Source organism: Myotis daubentonii, chromosome 16 (genome assembly GCF_963259705.1).
Source record: "Myotis daubentonii chromosome 16, mMyoDau2.1, whole genome shotgun sequence".
In the NCBI taxonomy this organism is placed as follows: Eukaryota; Metazoa; Chordata; class Mammalia; order Chiroptera; family Vespertilionidae; genus Myotis; species Myotis daubentonii.
Window position 1 is genome coordinate 53,889,335 of NC_081855.1, and position 19,481 is coordinate 53,908,815.

At 58.7% G+C, this 19,481-nt stretch overlaps 2 protein-coding genes across 11 annotated transcripts in view; one reads left to right on the forward strand and one right to left on the reverse strand.

Moving 5' to 3' along the window:
* Window positions 1-412: 412 nt before the first annotated feature.
* On the reverse strand, window positions 413-4,588 carry NAT9 (N-acetyltransferase 9 (putative)). 5 transcript variants are annotated; one of them, XM_059671130.1, is made up of 7 exons: window positions 4,438-4,588; window positions 3,893-3,978; window positions 2,924-3,033; window positions 2,258-2,401; window positions 1,598-1,657; window positions 1,283-1,377; window positions 413-1,172 (listed from the first exon to the last, which is right to left on the reverse strand). In XM_059671130.1, exons 2-7 carry the CDS (start codon window positions 3,967-3,969, stop codon window positions 1,050-1,052), a joined length of 609 nt encoding a protein of 202 aa, XP_059527113.1. In that variant the 5' UTR covers window positions 3,970-3,978; window positions 4,438-4,588; the 3' UTR covers window positions 413-1,049. The 5 variants fall into 5 exon arrangements, with proteins under 5 accessions (XP_059527113.1, XP_059527115.1, XP_059527116.1 ...); XM_059671132.1 differs by having other exon boundaries at window positions 4,486-4,585; XM_059671133.1 differs by lacking the exon at window positions 4,438-4,588 and adding an exon at window positions 4,409-4,421.
* Window positions 3,033-19,481, forward strand: part of TMEM104 (transmembrane protein 104) — a 42,604-nt gene continuing 26,155 nt past the window's right edge. The window contains exons 1-8 of one of the 6 annotated variants that reach the window (XM_059671108.1): window positions 3,033-3,633; window positions 5,435-5,553; window positions 9,586-9,707; window positions 12,079-12,160; window positions 12,609-12,702; window positions 13,283-13,363; window positions 17,486-17,585; window positions 17,993-18,101. In XM_059671108.1, coding sequence (XP_059527091.1) covers window positions 5,509-5,553; window positions 9,586-9,707; window positions 12,079-12,160; window positions 12,609-12,702; window positions 13,283-13,363; window positions 17,486-17,585; window positions 17,993-18,101 — 633 coding nt within the window. In that variant the 5' untranslated portion in view covers window positions 3,033-3,633; window positions 5,435-5,508. Of the gene's footprint in view, window positions 3,634-4,667; window positions 4,826-5,434; window positions 5,554-9,585; window positions 9,708-12,078; window positions 12,161-12,608; window positions 12,703-13,282; window positions 13,364-17,485; window positions 17,586-17,992; window positions 18,102-19,481 lie in introns of those variants that run through there. The other 5 variants (XM_059671107.1, XM_059671109.1, XM_059671112.1 and 2 more) reach the window with 5 other exon arrangements.

The following is a 19,481-nucleotide window of genomic DNA, read 5'->3' on the forward strand; positions in this document are numbered from 1 at the left end:
GTTTTAGATGCTATTTTTACAGGATCGAGGGGACTGGGAGGCCTCAGCGTGAGTTCGGGCTCTGCTGTCAAAGCTCAGGCCTTAGGCAAGTCGCCCGAACTCGCCTGGGGCTGTTTCTTACCCTTGAAAATGCCCCAGGTGCCCTCCAGAGTCTCTTCCACGACTGTTTTGAAACCTGACTGGCTTTCCTTGATGCCACTGCAGATGATGACAGGGAGGGCCTGAGCAGTTACAAGTCAATGGGTGTCCTCCCTGCTCTGAGGTGGCCAGACCTGGCCCAGCTCTGTTAAGCACAGGTTGCCAGGCAGCCACGCCATCCCGAACCGGTACCTCTGGCGCCCCCTTGTGGCCTTGACAGGTGCAGCAGCTCCCGGAGGTGGAGGGCAGGACACAGGAGGCCTCAAACTCAGCAGAGGGGTGCTGTCCAGCCACAAGGAGCTGGATCCAAAACTAATTTACTCAAAACTGGCTCCAAAGAAGAAAGGGGGAGCAAGGATTTTCGCCCACTGTCCAAGCCTCCTGTCCAACGGGGCCACCCTCATTCGTTTCCTAACCTCTCAGGGCCACACCCAGCCAGCCTGCTTCCATAGGATGACAGGACTGAGCTGTCCTGTTGCTCCCACGCTGGACGGGACAAGCTGCAGGTGGCCTCCTGGCAGCTCACCTCCACACAGGCTATGGGCAGTGAGGAACGGAAAGCTGGCTGTGCAGTGCACTTTACTCGAGCCAGGGCCTCAGCCTGAGTGGCACCACTGGCCTTCCAGGAAAAGGGAAGTCCGGCCTATTCACCAGCTGCCCCCCCCCCCCCCAAGTCGTCTCCAGCTCTGCCTCTACTGATGGATTCATGCCGTCCACCCCAGGTTCTCAGAGTCGAAGTCAGGTTTGGCCGGGAGGAGGGGCTCCCTGGAGTCGCTCAGCCCCACTGTCAGCCTGGGGGGGGCCAAGGCAAAGTCCTGCCCGGCGTGTGAAGGGCCCTGAAAGGAGAGCCCAGCCTGGAGAGGGTCGGCCCGGTCCGTTCACTTCCTGGTGCAGGGCTCTCAGCCGGGCTCCTAGGACCCATCTCCATAGGGCTTCTCTTCCACGTGGCTGGTCTGCTCCAGAAGCCACTGCTGCTCCGGCTCACTCATCGTCAGTCTGAGTGTCACCTCCTGGAAGACGCTGCTCACGGCCACCTAGGAGAGCCAGAGAGATCAGGGCTGGCTAAGCTACAGCCACAAGTGCTAGCACCAGCGGGCCCCACCCCCCAGAGCCAGGCTTCACCTCCGGCCAGCCTCATCCTTACCTGCTCAAAGTGAAGTTTCTGGAACATCCGGATGCTCGGTTCATTTTCTTGCCCAATTTTAGCCTCAAACTTGGTCAGACCTAGCTTGGTCACTCCTCCCAGAGGAGATGAGAAAGGGACAAGCTGCAGGAGGAAGGTCCCTCCAACACCCGCCACCCCCTGCCCCGTCCCAGTGTGCAGTGCAGGCACCTGTCTCCCGTCTTCCCCACTGCCCCGCCTGCACCCTCAGACCTGAAGAAGGCTCACTCCCAACCTGCGCTACCCTCACCTGGGGCCTGCCCGCTCTCCCCACACTGTCTGCTCTGACTTCCTTACCATAGGACATCATCATGAGCGCGGCCTCGGTGCCAAAGCCCTTGCCCCTGCAGCTGGGCTCTAGGAGAAAACGACAATCATGGACACCATGTGCCAGGCTCCCGGGCAGGCACAACACATGCGATCTCACTTAATCCTCACAATTCTACCAAGTCCGTAAATATAATTACCGTTCTGCAGATGAGGGACAGACGCACACAGAAGGGAAATGACTAGCCCAAGGTCTCGGTGTGGAGACACCCAGCAACCAGACCCCAAAAGCTGACTCTTTAACCTCAACGTGCTGCCTTATGAGGAGTCGCACAGCCTCTTAGGAGAAGGCTAAGGACCAAGGAGGACACAGAAACTGGAGGGGCTCCTCCCACAGCCTGGGAAGATGCTCCAGGGAAGATCAACTATTTTAGAGGATCCCCCAGACCACCCCCAAAAGAGGGCAGAGTGAAGTTCGCAGACCCTAAATCCAAAGGCTGAGTTCACACCCACGCATAAGACAGGAACAGAGTGACCCGCAGGCTAACAGGGTGCCAAGTGGCAGTCTGCCCCAGCCAGGTGCTGGGCTCCCCAATGCCAGAGCCTCCCATTGAGCCCCTGGAGGTCCTTATGCAGCCTCGGCCGCCTTAAGGTTCAGCAGATCCAAGGCCCAGGAGGGAGGAAACGAACCTGCAATCATGACCTCGATCTCCCCCAAGGAGGGGTCCCCTAGATCTGTGAGGAAGAGGTTCACATCCCCCGCCATGCAGCTCTCCTCGGTGGTGCCTGGCTGGGCCAACCACTTCGCTGCGTCCAGCACAATGAAGGTACACTCTGAGGAGGGAGGCCGCAGGGTTAACATCTACACGCCCAGGGAGGCCAGTCTTCCTACCCGAGCCAGAGCACTAGCAGCGTCCCTGGGTCTGGCAGAAGGGGGGGCCAGAGCTTCCTGCGGCTGATTAAAAAGCCCTCAGTCTGCCTCTTGCAGGAAACGATGGCCTTCTCCAAGCAGCAAGTGTATTTTCAGACTGCAGGGGGCTCAAAGAAGAGCAGGAACCACACTGGGCTTGCAGCTAAGGATGTGAGGGGCAGGCCCTCAATTACAACCACAGCCCAAAATACTTCCTTTAAATCCTTCCAGCCGGGCCCAGGGAGTGGGGGAGAGGACAAAAGTGTCTGCCACAGGGACCAGCTTCAGCGGGCACCAGAGTGTTAGGGTTGCAAGCACCTCTCAGGCTTTTCACGGGTGTCTGTGCCTCAGAAGGGCTACAGCTGGGAAGAATGGGAGGGACCCTGGAGGCTGCCTCTGGCGTCGGCCCCCCCACTGCCAGCCCAGCCCAGGGTCGCGCTCCTCACTGTCCGCATCTTCCCGCCAGCTGCGCTGCATCGCATACTCCTGCTCCAGGGTCAGCGGCTCGGAGGCTGTCAAACGCTGCAGCTCCTCTGATTTCATCCACTCGTGGTACCTGCAGGGACAGAGGGGCGGCCTTCAGCAGGCAGGACTGATCCAGGGGCATTGGGCCTGACACTGAGATGAAGAAACAGGTGGTAGAAAGGAGAATCCCAGAGGGCTAACTCAAGGGCGCAGAGAAGACCCAAGAAAAGGGTTATAGTTGCTCCTAAGGCAGAGGGCCACAGGCACAAGACCTAGAGGCAAGCTAGACCCACAAGAGAACAGCAGGAGGGGTCAGTTCTGTCTGTCCAGTTTCCCATCCTGTCTCTGGGGTCAGTGTGGGGGAGTGGTATAAAGCCACAAACATTCCTCGAATTCCTGAGGGAAAGAATATGGCAAGCTGGCCGCTGCAAAGGCTGGACAGAGCTCCACAACGAAACCCCAAACAGAAAACTACAAGTAGAGACCACACCCCTACACCACCACCATTCCAGTCTACCAGACTTTGCCAACTACGCCCCCCCCCCAAGTCCCACCCTGCAACTCAGCCCCCGCCTTTCAAAACAGGAGACATCAACCACCCCCCACCCCCCAGCTCAGTTTATGACAAGCTGAAGTCTCCAGGAACAGAAAATTCACTGGCACCAAAGGAATGTCGCTACTTTACAATCAGGTGAGAAGGCAATTTTTTTCTTACATTTAGTGAACATTAACTAATTCCTTGCTGAGAGGACAAAAGCTGAGAGGGCGAAAGGGAACAGCGGGGATGGGTGACTTCTTCCAGGGAAGTCAGAGTCCTCTGCTTCACTGTTCACTTTTTCCTGCACGTAATCACTTCTCACACCCATGCTTCTCCTCCGAGGAAAGAGCCTCGGACATTTGGGCTGCGCCTCGGAGAGCCGCCTTGCACCCATGTCAGGTGGCACGGTTACCTGGGCACATGCTCTGCGGTGTAGGGTACCAGCACCACCTTCTTCCCCAGGAGCGAGACGTTCTGGTTTAACCTCATGGTCGCAGCCTGAGGGTGGGGAGCGCACGGCCTTCAGGACCCTGAGTTTCCTCCCACGTAGGGTGGGAGCCCAGGCTCTCAACTCGCTAAATGCCTCCTGGGGCCGAGGTGTCAGGAGAGCCTTCCCTTCGAAAGACCGCAGAGAACAGGGGCCCTAAACCCCTTGCGAGCAAGGCGGCCGGTTTGGCAACAGGTGGTGAGACAATCCTTGACTCGCGCCCTAAAGAGCCAAGGCTGAGCTGCCATCCCTGCGGGTTCCTCCCGCCCCACCTCCCAGAACTTCGAAGCCTAAACCCAAAGCTCCCATCGCTAGCCCAGTCCTGAGACCCCGCCCCAGCCCGGCCCTTAAACCTCCTTCCCATCACCCCACTGGCCTTCGGCCTCCGTCTCCCACTTCCCACGCCAGGTCCCCAGGCCACGTCAGGGTAGGCGAACTCACGTTCTCAGCCCCCTCCCCTGTACCCTCACCCCGGACCCCAGCCACCGGAGTCCCCGGGCGGCCAAGTTCACACCCACTTCCCTCGGACTAAGGCGTCCCTAGAAGAACCCAGGAGCCGCCTCTTGCAACTAGCCCCGCTTCCCGACCCGGCCGCCGGGCGCCCCTCCCGCTCACGCTGGGCGCACACCCCGCCCACTTCCGCCACGCAGACGGCAGCCGCCGGGGCCCAATCCCGGTCCCGCCCCCACGAGGCGCCCAATCAGCGCGCCGCACCCCGCCCGAGGCGCGCGCCGGCCAGGTGGGCGCCCGGCGCCGGCGCATGCGCGCTGAGGGCGCTGGTGCGGGACAGCTGGCGCCGGCAGCTGCCGGGGGGCTGGAGGCGGCGGCCGCGGCGGCCCGGGGCGCGCCTCGCTGCAGGTAAGGGGCCGCGCGCGACGGTGGGTGGGCTGGGGCGGCGCAGGTTCCGGGTTCTCTCTGGAGGGAGGGAGAAGTCGGGGAAAGGCTCGGAACGGGGGCTCTTGAGAAGAGGGGGAGGCTTGAGAGTGGGGAGCCCTACGGCGGGGAGGGCAGAAAGCAGGTTAGGGGTTCAGGAAGTGGAGGCCCCATTAAAAAGGCGAGGCTTTGGGGGCAAGAAGTTGGGTTGGAGGGCGACCTGGGAAAGCCCCCGGCCCCTCGTCCTAGGCGGAGAGGCGGACAGTGACTTGGGCTGCCCTGTGCGGTAGTGAGCTCGCTGTCCCTGCATTCAACGGGGAGCAAGCGTCCCACAGTGTGGCAAGGGGGCGCTTGTGGTGCCCGAGGCTTCGTGGCTTCCAAGGCCTCTTATATGACTTGGGGTCCGAGCGGCAAGGAAACTCCAGCCAGGTGGGCGTCATCCCGGGAGACCTCCCCCCGGCCGCCTTGTCACAGACGTGGACACCATGAGCGTCTGTGATAAAGGACCGGGGCGCGGGGTGCGGGGGCGCCTGCAGACCTGCCGCCACCTCCGTCGAGGCCAGTCCGCACGCTGACGTCTGCTCTTTGCCTTAGGGAGCCGCAGCAGCCGCCGCCCCCGCGAGGAAGAACGCCCCGCCCCGCCGGCGCGCCCTTCCTCACTTTTGGAAATGGCGGGTGAAATCACGGAGACCGGGGAGCTCTATTCTCCCTACGTGAGTTTTACTTTTAGTACCTGTTTTGCCCACGTGAGTTGCCCCTGGCTTCTGAGCAGCCCTCTGCTCGCAGTGGACTGGCCCGTCGCGAGCCCGTTCCCCCGCGGGCCTAGACCCTGGGGAGAGCCGGGTGGGGGACCTCCAGCAGCAGCAGCCTTGTGTGGCTCCGTGTGATGAGACTCAGGTTTGTTCACTTTTTTAAAAATATATTTTCATTGATTTCATAGAGGGAGAGAGAAATAGAAACATCAGTGATGAGAATCATGGATTGGCATGCACGCCCCCTACTGGGGATCTAGCCCACAACCCAGGCGGGTGCCCTTGATCAGAATCAACCCAGGACCCTTCTGTCCGCAGGCTGCCGCTCTATCCATTGAGCCAAACCAGCAAAGGCAGGTTTGTTCACGTTTTACATGTTGATCAGAGAGCGGTCGAGAAAACTAAATTGACTTGCCAACTCTGTACCTCAGGGCCGCTACCCCCTGCCACTGTGCTGCCTGGCCTTCAAATGGACAGTGATTGACAGCTGCTGCCTGGGTTTTGCTCCTGTCAGCAGTTTGGAACGCCTTGGGTTTTTAGCTGAATTTTGAGTTGCACAACTTTTGCAGCCTTGGATGGCGTAAGAGGCAGAGGAAGCACGCAGACGCTTCAGTTGCAGTTTGGTGGAGTCTGTGATTAGAACAACTGGAATGACTGATTTCTTCGTCTTGGGATTGTGTTACCCCCGACCCCCCCCACACACACACACACATACACACACACTCACACTCAGTTTATCTTCTTGGTGTGATGTAAGATTGGCCATGTTTACATCATGGAGTGCTCTTGCCTGGATAAGTAGCTGGAGGGAGGGAATAATCAATGGACTGACTCAAGTTGCTTCCAGGTATCCAGGGAAAGCAGCACCGTCTTAAGCAGCAAGAGTCCTCTTTCTAGAACTTACCTAGCCTTTAACAGCCGCCCTGCTTTGCACTGACCTTCCCGGCCCGGGATGCCTGCCCTGCTCCCGTTAGCGTCCCAGGCTCTGCAGCTGTGGTGTGATGGCCGAGGAGGGGCCTCTGAGGACAGCTGGAAAGGCCTCCACAGCAGGGTCTTCCCGCCGGGCACGGGCCATCCGTGTGCAGCACGGGAGGAGCCTTCTTTACGTCAGCAACGTGCGGGGGGGCGGGGGGGGGTCTTTCTTGAACTTGGGATGAACTGAATCGCATCCCTCCCATCTGAGCAATTGTGTCACAGCACACATCCTCCTTGTGGCACCAGCAGGGTGAGGTCCACAGTGTCCATCAAAGTCCCTGGGGTTCCTGCTGCTGCTCAGAACATCAGAGCTTAGAGCTGACTCATTTCTGCAACTGAGTTTGAGGAAGGAAAAAACTGATATGCTCACTTTTCTTGTGCCTCCAGCTGAAATGTAATCATTTCACGTATCAGCGTGTGCCCACAGGCAACAGGGCAGTGAACCCTAAACGCCTCGGTGGGTTCTGCTTTTTTTAAAAACATGTTTTTATTAATTTTCGAGAAAGAGGAAGGGAGAGGCATAAATGGAAACATCGATGCGAGAGAAACATACATCCAGTGATTGCCTCCTGCACGTCCCCTCCTGGGGTTCGAACCCACAACCTGGGCGTGTGCCCTGACCAGGAATCAACAGGTGACTTCTTGGTGCATGGAATGACACTCAACCACTGAGCAACACTGGCCGGGCCGCTTTTTTCTATTTTTATCCTCATTTCCTATGTGTTTGGGGGTTTTTGAGGGCCTGCTCTGGGCATTTGCCATCAACAACTGCATGTATTCTCTTATCTTACTGGTAGGGAGAGAGGGCCTGTGTTGAGGATGAGGTGGCATTACCAGGACTTAGTGGTCAGGGTATGAGGAGCGAGCCTGCCGTCTTGCTGAGGTCTCCTTCACCCCGTCATCCTGGGAGAACAGTTCTTGATCCCCTGTGAGAGCAAGATCTTGGCTCAGTGGATAACGAACCTTACAGAAAGGTGTAGGGGACAAGGCTCCAACCACCTGGACCACACCGGCCAGGGCAAGGGTTGCTGCTTACAAAAGTGATAGACAGAGAACCAAGCTCCAGGGAGATCAAATGTTAGGTCATCAACGGGGCCTGGTCTGTTAGTGCCCAGAAACCCTGCAAAACGTTGAACCTCCGTCACGGGCACCAGGGCCCCACGCCGTTCCACTGCCTGGCTGTGCTTCAGCCCGACCTGCCTCAGAGCCCCTCGGCCGTACCTCCCTTCCCACCTCAGGCCTTTACCTGGAGGCTCTTCCCTGGCCCGGTGCCTGGGCAGCTCCCTCTCATCCTTCAGGTCCTGGCTTGAGTGTCACCACGAGCCCTTCCTGAGTGTCCTGTAGTTAGAGTGTTCCCACGATCCTTTGTCACGGTGCCCTGCACCCTGCTTCTTTCCTTCAGGACCCTTCTGCGAGGCGCTCATCACCGTTCCCCTGTTGCCTCTCCCCCCATGTGAGGTCAAGGTCCTGCCTGTCTTCCTCACTGTCCTCCCCAGCTCCGAGCACAGAGCCAGGCCCATGGGAGGCTCTGGGAAGGTGCTGACTAGACGAGCGAATGAGCAGAACTGAGCTAGCTGCGGGGCTCGTTCCCGCACTGGGACACACCAGCCTCAGCGCGATGGAAGTCAGCCAACAAAAGGAAAAATTAGTGTGTCGTGGACACCCAGAGTTGCTTGTGAAAAGCCAGCTCTGGGAACTTCCTGTTGGGAAGGCCAGGTGGGCTGTGTGTCCTGTTTCTCACCCGGCTGCCACCCTCGGGTTCTCCCAAGTCCCCGTGGGCCAGGGCTCCCAGCAGGGTGTCACCTGGCAGTAGTCTGGTGATCCAATCGGGCGCTGTGGAAGACGAGCCAAACTTGCTTTCATCCTTTTGGGCTCTGTCCATGAGATCACATTACGATAATGATGCTTCAAACCAATGAAGCTGTCAGCCTCGTGTCCGAGAGGACCTGAGCGAGGGCCACGCAGCCCCGCTGAGGACTCCTGTCTTGAGGCTGTGTGCCAGGCCCGAGGGGTGCGGAATAATTGTGATTAACGGAGCTGGAGTCGGGTTGGCGTTAGAGTTGAGTTTAAACCCTGAAGTCAGTGACCCTGCGATTGCACTGAGCTTGGTGGCCAGGGACTAGCAGGAATGGGGAGCGGCTGCAGGTGGGCGCAGGGTTCCTTTTTGGGGGGATGAGGTGGAATTTGATGGTGATGCTGGTTGCACAACCTCATGAATATACTGAAAACCACTGAACGGTGTGCTTTAAAGGGATGAATTTCATGGCATGTGAATTCTATCTCAAATTTTTTAAAAAAATCCCTGAAGTTCGTGTGGGGAGGAAGACAGGGAAGGGGAAGCAGCAGGATTGTCGGGGTCCCGCAGGACGACGGCAGAATGGGTGGGGAGGAGGCCTGGGCCCCGTGCCCGGCGAGCTAGGAAAAATGGAAGACCACGGTCTGGTTGGGCAAAGAGCTAACATCTGTGACGCAGCTCTGAGGAATGAAATGACAAGAGGTGGGGCGGTGGCGGCAAAAATGGAGCATAAAACTGATCAGCCCTAACCGGTTTGGCTCAGTGGATAGAGTGTCAGCCTGCGAACTGAAGGGTCCCAGGTTCAATTCCGGTCAAGGGCATGTACCTTGGCTGCGGGCACATCCCCAGTAGAGGGTGTGCAGGAGGCAGCTGATAGATGTTTCTCTCTCATCGATGTTTCTGACTCTCTATCCCTCTCCCTCCCTCTCTGTAAAAAATCAATAAAATATATATATATTTTTTAAGCTGATCATCGGAGACATTGGAAAGGATCCATGGGATGTGGGGCTTCAGTCATCCAAGTGTTGGGGTCTGGTTCCCAACATCTGGGTGCAGGGCCGGCCTGGTGAGCACCTGGGTGGAATGCTCCTCCTTCCCTGCCTCCCTGCCTGGAGGCGGGCCTCCTGGCCGCCGTGGTCTTGCTGCCCCCGGGTCGTCCTTGGGCGCCGTTGTGGGGAGAGGTCAGTTACTGCCTGGGCGTGACTGTCGCTTCTGTGTCCCAGGTTGGCCTGGTGTACATGTTCAACCTCATCGTGGGCACCGGCGCGCTCACCATGCCCAAGGCCTTCGCCTCTGCTGGGTGGCTGGTCAGCCTGCTCCTGCTGCTGTTCCTGGGTTTCATGAGGTAAGAGGCCGTCACTCGGGCTCAGGCCGGGGGCCGGGGCACAGCTGAGCAGCCTGCCCAGGAAGCACAGGGAGGTGGGGAAGCGTCCTTGGGGGCAGGAAGATGTCGGTGATGAGTCTTCAGCAAGGTGGCTGGGGGGAGGGGGGATACAAAGGTCTGCAGTGCCTCGTGCTGGTGGAGCGTTGCACAGCCCTGACCAGCTAAAACGGGAGACTGGAATGTCTCACCTGGTTCCTCCCCAGCCGGGATGCCTCCCCTCATGTACATTCTTGAGGAAATACCACCGAGCCACAGGAAAAGAATCTGACAGTTGTTGAAGGTGCCGGGGAATCGGTTTGTAATTTAGAAATTGCTTCAGATAGTTCATGGAGTAGTAAGTGGTAAACATGGCACTCGCGTAGGCGGGTATTGCCCTCACCTGCCTCGTGCCCGGCAGCACCCAGGCCGGCGCCTCCCAGCCCTCCAGGGTCCTGCTCCCGGAGCCACGTGGGGGATGCAGGCAGGCAGGTCTGACACCGGTTAGCCAGTGCCCAGGCTGGTGAGGGATTCAGGACGAAGCCCTCTCCCCCAGGTGGGAATCCACAAGCTCTAAGAAAGAGGTGGGAGGCACCACCTGTCAACACCCTGGAAAGGTGACACCAGGCGGAGAGGTGGCGCCCCGCGGTCCTCAGGTGCTGGTACCCCACTGAGCAGCACGGAGCCCTGCCCTGCACTCTCCTTTTTGGTGGGAGACAGGCAGTGAGGAGTAAGATAACAAATAAGTAAACCGCAGAGTCAGTTAGAAGGTGATGTAGTAACAGTGAGACAAAACCCCACAAACAGTGGGGGAAGGCGGGTGATCACAGTTTCAGGTCGGTGCTCAGAGGTCACGGAGGCGGCATTTAAGCAGATGGCCAGGAGAGAGGAGTGGAAGAACGGAACATGGGTAGTTGAAGCCGACTGAGACCTTGAGAGGCTCAGGGGGTAGGAGAATGCCCGAGTTCTTCAGTCCGTCCATGCATGTTCTTAGGCGGTTTGGGGGCCAACCTTGGTGCTATTGGCTCATAATGACGTACGCACTGTGAGCCTTGGCAGCCAAGAGCCCTAAAAGTCCTTGTCCTTCTGTGACTCTGCTGTCCCCTCTAAAGGCCCTTCAGCACCGACAGCCGTCTGAGTGGGGAGTGATTATTTGGGGCCCCGGGTAGGGGCCACCATGCCCCCGCCTTGCTCACCCCATTTATATTTGAACATGATCAATGAGTTGGCTTTGTGCAACCGTGAGAAGCCTCTTCACGCCTTAATTAAGATTGATTTTAGTTTTACTTCCAAAAAGAAGGGAAAATCTAAAGCCTTAAAATGGTCACTTAGGCAGGATAATGAGAAACCGTCCTAGGAGATGCTGAGCTGGCTGCCCGCCCCCAGCCTGGAGTGGATATGGACTTAACTCCTATCGCACCTGCCACCTGACTGCCGGGCTGAGGAGGCTGCCTGGGGCAGGTGACAGCCCTCAGAGGGCTCCGGGTCAAGTCCAGCGGCAGAGCCGTGCTGTCCAGGTGGTGGTGGCAGGGACAGAGCCCTCCCTCAGGTCTGTGGCGGGAAGGCCGCCTCCCCTGTGCCTCCTGCCGACAGAAGCATCCGTGCGTCCCAGCTGTCGTCTCGGCCTCTCCGGTTTCTTTACGAGGAAGAAAAAGGGTGATTTGTCACTGTAGTCTGACTTCTCAGCAAATGTCTGGTGCCGCCTCCCGGCCTCCCTTTTGATGGAGGCCATAAAAATGCAAGCTTATTTCCACATTAGCCAGGTTATTAGGAAAGTGAAAATACACCGCCCCCAGAAGGGCCGCGAGGACAGGTTCCAGAGCCAAGTGATCCTTTTCCATTATCCTGCCTGTGCTCTGCCATCAGCGTGTGTCATTGGAACTTGACCGTGTGCCTGTGTCCCAGCAAGGAGAGTGGAGGCTGCCTCTGCCCTTCCCGGCACCTTGTGGGCCGTGAACCTGCCTCATCCTCCTGACCTAGGGCACCGGGTGGGGTCTGTCCTCCCACCCCTGCCCCCAAAGGCCCCTTTTTGGTGTGCGGTACTGCATGGCCCTGTGTCGCCTCTCCCGTGCACCCCAAACACCTTTTACATGGGGACGGGGACATCGAGGCAAGCACACGAGGCAGCCCGTGTACACACACACACACACACACACACACACGCACGCACACACTTCTGATCAGGCCAGACCCACCGTGAGAGTTTCCCAGGAAACAGCTCCAAGGAGGGACAGGGCTTCGGTCTGGCCAGGCTGTTGGTCCAGTCCGGTCTTTGAAATGACTCTTCCTTTTTCTTTGTTCCTCCTCTAACCCTCCTGCCTGCCTTTGGCGATTCACGCGTGGCCTTCCCCTGCAGCTTTGTGACGACGACCTTTGTGGTGGAGGCCATGGCCGCAGCCAACGCACAGCTCCGCTGGAAGAGGATGGAGAACCACCAGGTGCGCCCGTTGCCCTTGTCTCCGGGCAGTGCCTCCGTCCGCTTGTGTGCCACTCACTGGCCAGTCCTTTCCCCCCGATGCGTGGAGGACCCGTGTCCACAGCGCTACTGGGGACCCTGCCCCGAGCAAAAGCTTAGCAGCCACCTAAGCTCACAGAACGCTGCAGCTTCTGCTCTTTCCAGTTTGCCTCCCGGTCCCTCCTGCCCCACCCTGACCCAGCTCAGTCCTGCTGAGCTTCTGCACCAGGGTCTGTGCCGTGGCCTTGGACCCAACGTCCGAGTGTGCCTGCGCCTTTTAATGTGACCGAGTGGACGTGTCGAGAGCTTCCCAATCAGATCCCTTCCAGAAAGAAATAACAGAGGAGGCGGGTGCTCCGTTGTCACGGGGTTTCCTGCCGTAACGGACCCCTTTCCTGTGCTTGTCCCCCTCCCTGCGCGCCCCGTCCTAGGAAGACGACGACAGCTCCTCCGCCGCCTCTGACAGCGACAGTCCGGTCCAGGACAGCTACGAGCGGGCAGAGCAACGGCCCATCCTGTCTGTGCGTAAGTCCTGGGGCTCCTGGCTGGCCTGCACTTCCCTGGGGCCACAGGGTCCCTTTCCCCGTGGAGAGGACTGGGGTGTCTCTGCAGAGACCCCGTGGCCCTTCTCGCCTGCAGGTGGCTCCTGGGAAGGCTCCGTGGTAAAGGAGTCCAGACCCAGGCTTCCCCCTGCAGGCTCAGCACTTAGTAACGCTTGCACCCCAGCTTCCCACCTCGGCTGCCGTTGTGGGAGTAATGAAATGCCTGTCTCAGTGCTGGTGCACACTGGGCGTGCCAGTACATCTAGGGTCTCCGAGTTCTCTCCTTCCTCCTGTCCCACCACGCACACGCACTTGCACTGCACATGCCCCGAGAGTCTGATCCCTGCTCTGGCCGAGCAAGGGCTAAGCGTCCCCTTCTAACCCCACGACCAGCATCCCTGAGGTCCCTTTCTAGATATTTTGAACCATAAGCATTAAGAAAAGTTTTCTCAAGAGTTTAAAACGCGGGGATTTCATTATTCTGGAGAGTTCTGAGCTCAGTAGCCCCTTCTAGAAGCCAAGTGAACCGACCTCCTCCTCTTCCTTGTCCTCTGGCTCCACAGAGAGACGCGGCTCTCCGAACCTCTTTGAAATCACAGACCGCGTGGAAATGGGACAGATGGCCTCCATGTTCTTCAGTAAAGGTACACGTTACTTCCAAGGTGGCGAGGGAGGGGGAGCTCACACTTCCTACTGCCCCGGGCGCTTGGAATGAGGGTCCCGCCTGGACAGTGGGACGGGGCAGGCGGCGGGAGGAGCGCATTGCTGACCGGCTCCCAGTGCTCTGAGCAGCCAGCTGCCGAGAGGCCCCGGGCGGCTTCAAGGGGTTTCCTTGGATTCCTCCTCGTCATCGGCGCTAGGAATAGAGAGGCGCTGCTTATCTCCTGCTGATCATAGAGGTCGGGGTCCTAAGCAGCTGCCCGAGGAAGGGGACCCATGGAGGCCTGCTGGCCACGTTGTGCCTCTTGCTTGATTGCCTCTGACTTGTCTCTCTGCTTCTGGACTCTTCTGTGTAGAGGCTTCGCTGCGTGTGTTCTCTGTCTCTTCCTGGTGGCCAGCAGAGGGCGCCAGGAGCCCATGCACAGGGCTGCTGTCTGGGGTCTGAGCGCCTAGAACCTCTCCCCACTCGCTACCTGCGCACTGCACAGCTTGGGATTCCTGCCCTTCCCTTGGGGGCTTGGCTACAAGCTGACAGGACCCAACGAGCTCAGTGCTGGGTTGTTGGGTGTTTCACCGAAACACCTTATGCCTCCGTGGCCAATCTTGTTCTTTTGGAAGAGAAGCTATGCAAGAGTGTCGTTTTTTAATGCTCAGACCTGTTTTTCCTTCTTAGAGTCCAACACATCTGACATCCTTGCCTTTGCAGTTCCCCTGGGAGGTTTTCTGCCCCTTTGCCGGAGCCCCTGACTGCAGAGGGGGCGTTGCCACCCGCTCTTTTCCGTTTTGAACATGGCTGAACTAACTTAGAGCTGGGGTGGGGGTGGGGGTGTAGATACTGGAAGCTTCTTGCTGCTTTTTAGGACACTGAGTGTTCTCTTCCCCACTGGTGGTGTGATGGGACTGTCTAGTCCAAAAGGTTGTCATCAGCAGCCAAAGGTGGCCCGAGCGTCTGCTCCCATCCCCCGTGCCAGCCTCACAGAGGGCTTCCAGGATTCATGAAAACCATATCGGTCGTATCTGCCCACTTCTGTGTCGATTTGTTCCATTTCTGCCTCTCCCCACCTCACTAGACTAAGATAAGAGATCGTAAACATGTCCCCCCGGGAACCATACGTGATCTCCTTCCAAATGCAAGCTTTTGAAATAAAATGCACATTAGAGCCCGGCCGGTGTGGCTCAGGGATCGAGTGTTGACCTATGAACCAAGAGGTCACAGTTCAATTCCTGGTCAGAGCACAAACCCGGGTTGTGGGCTCAATCCCCAGGTAGGGGGCGTGCCGGAGGCAGCCAGTCAGTGATTCTCTCTCATCCTTGATGTTTCTATCTCTCTCTCCCTCTCCTTTCCTCTCTGAAATCAATAAAAATAAATATTTTTAAAAGCACATTGGAGGGCAGACGCTTACCTTTTAAACCCCCTTTCTGATTGGCGTGTTTTGTAGTCGCGCTGATTTCTTAAGAATTCTGGGAGCTTGTGGTTTGGTTTTGTCTTCCCTCCCGGTCGCTAGGCTCCTGGTTTACCTCAGCTGAATAGCAAGCCTATCTGTGTGCGAGCAGCGCCCGCTGAGAGGACGCCGTCCCCGCCGTCTCCGGTTTCCACTCAGCACTGCTGCCGTCTGGGCCGGACCACCCTTTGTCGGGGCCTGTCCCGTGTGTATCGGGTGCTGAGGGCCGTTTCTGCCCTCTGCACACTGGTTGCCAGCAGCACCTCCCAGCTATGACATTGTCACAGGTCCCCAGTAGGGGTTGCAGGACAAAATTACCCCCTGATGAAAACCACTGCTCTGCTCTCTTCCCAACTTACAGATTATTACCTATCACCCTCACCAAAGGCCGCCACCCCCCCACAAAATCAGACCAGCCTCATCTCTTGTCCTTAGGAATGCCAGGCCTCGTCATTGCCGTCCTCTCAGGAAATTCATTGATCTTCCAACATTTTGTGTCTTGTAATGAAATGTATTGATCAGGGAGGGCCAGTGGCAGTTTATAAACAGAGCTGACCCCGGATTCTGTGGCAGGTGAAGGAGAGGCGGGGGGGGGGGGGGAGTTCCTCACTGATTCTGTGGCAGGTGAAGGAGGGGCTGGGGGGGGGGGAGTTCCTCCCTGATTCTGCGGCAGGTGAAGGAGAGGCTGGGGGGGGGGAGTTCCTCGCTGATTCTGTGGCAGGTGAAGGAGAGGCTGGGGGGGGGAGTTCCTCGCTGATTCTGTGGCAGGTGAAGGAGAGGCTGGGGGGGGGGAGTTCCTCCTTGATTCTGTGGCAGGTGAAGGAGAGGCTGGGGGGGGGGGAGTTCCTCCTTGATTCTGTGGCAGGTGAAGGAGAGGCTGGGGGGGGGGGGAGTTCCTCCTTGATTCTGTGGCAGGTGAAGGAGAGGCTGGGGGGGGGGGAGTTCCTCCTTGATTCTGTGGCAGGTGAAGGAGAGGCTGGGGGGGGGGAGTTCCTCCTTGATTCTGTGGCAGGTGAAGGAGAGGCTGGGGGGGGGGGGAGTTCCTCGGTGATTCTGTGGCAGGTGAAGGAGAGGCTGGGGGGGGGGAGTTCCTCGCTGATTCTGTGGCAGGTGAAGGAGAGGCTGGGGGGGGGGGAGTTCCTCGGTGATTCTGTGGCAGGTGAAGGAGAGGCTGGGGGGGGGGAGTTCCTCGCTGATTCTGTGGCAGGTGAAGGAGAGGCTGGGGGGGGGAGTTCCTCGGTGATTCTGTGGCAGGTGAAGGAGAGGCTGGGGGGGGGGAGTTCCTCCCTGATTCTGTGGCAGGTGAAGGAGAGGCTGGGGGGAGGGGGTTCCTCCCTGATTCTGTGGCAGGTGAAGGAGAGGCTGGGCGGGGGGGAGTTCCTCCCTGATTCTGTGGCGGGTGAAGGAGAGGCTGGGAGGGGAGGGGAGTTTCTCGCTGCAGAAAGACAAGCTGGGGCACGGGCTGTCCTTGGAGCCTGGGTGTGAGTGGCAGGCAGACCGCGGGGGCCACTGAGCTTGGACAGTGAGGCTGTCGGAGGCTCCTGGGCTCTTTCAAGGCCTGTTTTCTCCTGGTCTTCTCCCCCCCACCCCCCTCCCCCCCAGATTCCTAGGAGCAGAGCCGCCCTCAGAGAGCCCAGGAGGAGCATGTCCCGCTTTCCCCTGGGGCCCCGGAGGCTTTTCTGAGCCACCGGCATCGGGAGGCAGCTGTCACTTCATTTTTCTTTCTGTTCCCCGTGAAGCCGGCCGCTTGAGATCAGTACCATCAAAATGAGCAGCCAGTCTGAACGGAGGTTTGAGACTGGCTGTCGGGCTGTGACCCTGGGGCTGCAGGGCCCAGACCTTTCTTCGGCATCTTTATAGCTGGAGGCACGCGGCGTTAGCGCCGGTGGAGTCCTCACTGTACGGGGTTGGAGGCGGTCAGGGTGTTGGGAAGTGAGGCCAATGGGATCAGGACCAGAGCCTGCACTCCCAGCTCCGAGTGCAGGCCCCTCCTGCAGGTCAGGGGACCCGGGTTCGCCCCTGCACAGGGAGCCCCATGTGCCCTGCCAGAGCCTGCATCCGCCCTGGCCACGCTTCGTAAGGAGAGTGGCCCACCTGGAGCACCGCTCCTGCGCTGCCTCTCCCAGCACCTCTCCTCGCACGCCTGGCCACCCCACCCTCCGCGGCTTGGCCATTGGTCTTTGGAAACTGAGGGCTTTACCCTCCCGATTGTAGCTTTAGAAGCTGGGCCTTCTGTTACCTTCTCTGCTTTTCAATTCCCTGGCAGCGTCTTCTGTCTGAGAGCCTGGGCTTGGCTGTAAAGGGGGCCCTGGCCCAGGGGCCTCACCCAGGACATCTCTTCTCCTCCCCTCCCTCCCCTCCCCCTCCACCCCTTCCCCAGACACCCTGTCCCGAGCCCGAAGGTGCCTGTGGATCCTCCCCAGCCCACGCCTCTCACTCACCTGGCACCTGTCTGGAGCCTCACTTAGCCCCTCTCGGGTGAAAGTCGTGAGCAGATGTGTCTCCTGCCTGCACTACAGTGTAGCTTTGGGGTCGTTTTCTCATCCTTTTGGGAGAGAATAGGAGCCAGGAGAACCAAAAGCTATGGGAGGGGTAGAAGCTGAGTCCTCAGAAAAGAATGCGACGCTCCTGTGGCTGCCTGACCGGTGACTTTGTTCCTTCCAGTGGGGGTCAACCTGTTCTATTTCTGCATCATCATCTACCTGTACGGGGACCTGGCCATCTACGCTGCCGCCGTGCCCTTCTCCCTCATGCAGGTGTCCTGGTGAGTGTCCCCTCCCACCCCCACCCCCCTCGTGTTGCCACATGGGCTTCCTGGGGTGGTCAGGGGAGGGTTTTCAGGGTAGAAACACACACCGAGTGAATCCGTCAGCACGACCCAGCCAGCTGTGCATACTGTCCCTCAGAGACCCACTCCACAGCTGTGCCCTGCCCTGCCCCATCGGGAAGGTGACTGGGAGTCCCCCAGGGGCGTCCTGACGGTGCGACAGGAACCAGTGATGCATGCCCTAAAACCCAGGAATATTCGGTTTGTGGAAAGTCAGATTATTGGATCAGAAGCTGCTGTGGGGGGAGTGGGGGGCTCAGTGGTTGCCGGTGATTAATGATGTGACCTGCTGTGTGCTTTCAGCCAAGCAGGGAGGCCCCTCTGAGCCCCTGTTCTCTTTTCAGCAGCGCCACTGGCAACGACTCCTGCGGTGTGGAAGCCGACACCAAGCACAACGACACGGACCTGTGCTGGGGGCCCCTGCGCCGAGGGGACGTCTACCGCGTCTACTTGGTGAGTGGCCTGGCGCCTGCCCGTGGCCCCGCCCCGCCTGGGCGTGTGGGCTGCCTCTCACCTCTGGCACAACCCTCCCGGGAGAAAGGTCTGCGTGGCTCCACACTCTGCTCATTACTGGGGCCTTGGTCCTGGCCAGAAAGTGGATCGTGTCACTAAGACTCCAGCCCCAGAGTGTCCTGGCGGCCGGCCTCCGTCATATGTGGTGTGGAGTTGGCATTCCGATCATTGCCAGCTCCAGGGTGGCGAGCGTCGCTTGGGTTTTGAGGGGCAGTCTTAGCAAAGCCCTGTCAGAGTGAGTGCCAGGGCGACTTTTCTGGAGGCGTCCATGCTTTGACCTCCCTCCTGGCCAGCCCAGGAGCATACGGTGCACCCCAGGTTTCCCGCGGGCAGGCAGGACTGAGCCATGTTAACTGGCTCTCCAGGGGGACCCCAGAGGCTTTTTTGAGCCACCAGCCTTCCCTGCCATCTGAGCTCCCCGTATTCCCTGCTCCCCGCCCCCTGCCGACAAGGGAAGATGATGAATCTCCAGGCTCCTTCTTGATTGCTTTGTGCCATTGGGCGGGGGCGGAGGGGAGGAGAAGTAATAAGATACAAAACCAGACAGTTATTTATCTCTGCCTGCTTTGCGGGCGGGACTGAGAAATGTTTCTCTTTGCCTTTTGCAGTATCTATTAATATTCTGCTTCCTCTTGGTCCTCAGCCTGACACACATTTAGGTGTGCTGGGTGACACACAGTTTGACACGTGGCCACTTAGCTGATTTGGAGAGTGAGCGATTCGGGGAGCCGGCCTCTTAAGTTAATTACTCCTATCCTGGCGAAGGTTCGCGCAGGCCCTGCCGGCTGTGTCGTTCGTTCGTTCGTTTGTTCGGGTCTAAATTCGTTAACCCCCGGGGCTGCTGAGTGGTTGTCCTGCCTTCCCCAGCCCCACCCCAGAGACCTACCAGAGGTGTCCTGTGGCCCAAACCCTGGGAGAGAAGTTTTCCCTCTGCATTTCCGGAGCCGTCGCATGGTCTGTGTTTCTTCTCTCCCGCGTTCGGCTCTGGCTGGGAATTGATCTTTTAGTGGAAATGCATCTGAGCTCCTACCCCCTTCCCTGCCTCCCCACCTTGGGGGTGGGCAGCCAGGAGAGCCCAGGTCTGTTAGCCTCTTAGCATTGCAACAGACAGCGATTGGTAACGTTAGCAAAAGTACCAGGAAGTGTAGCAACCCATCTGGATCTCTAACTGGCACGGGCAGGCTCACACAGACACGGAGCGCGTGGGCAGAGGGAACGTGTGGGCAGAGGGGTGATGCAGAGCCCTCGGGTGGGTCTTTCCCAGGGGGCCGCTGGCCCCTGTGCAGGCTCTGCCCGGCACATCCCCCTCCCACGGCAAAA

Excerpts from the sequence above, each read along its gene's own strand:
- NAT9 (XM_059671130.1), bottom strand. The coding sequence starts at position 3,969 with ATGAGGTTAAACCAGAACGTCTCGCTCCTGGGGAAGAAGGTGGTGCTG. Across the intron at positions 1,658-2,257 it reads GATCGAGGTCATGATTGCAG|AGCCCAGCTGCAGGGGCAAG; the intron begins GTTCGTTTCCTC and ends GTTTTCTCCTAG. Across the intron at positions 1,378-1,597 it reads GCTCATGATGATGTCCTATG|GAGTGACCAAGCTAGGTCTG; the intron begins GTAAGGAAGTCA and ends CTCCTCTGGGAG.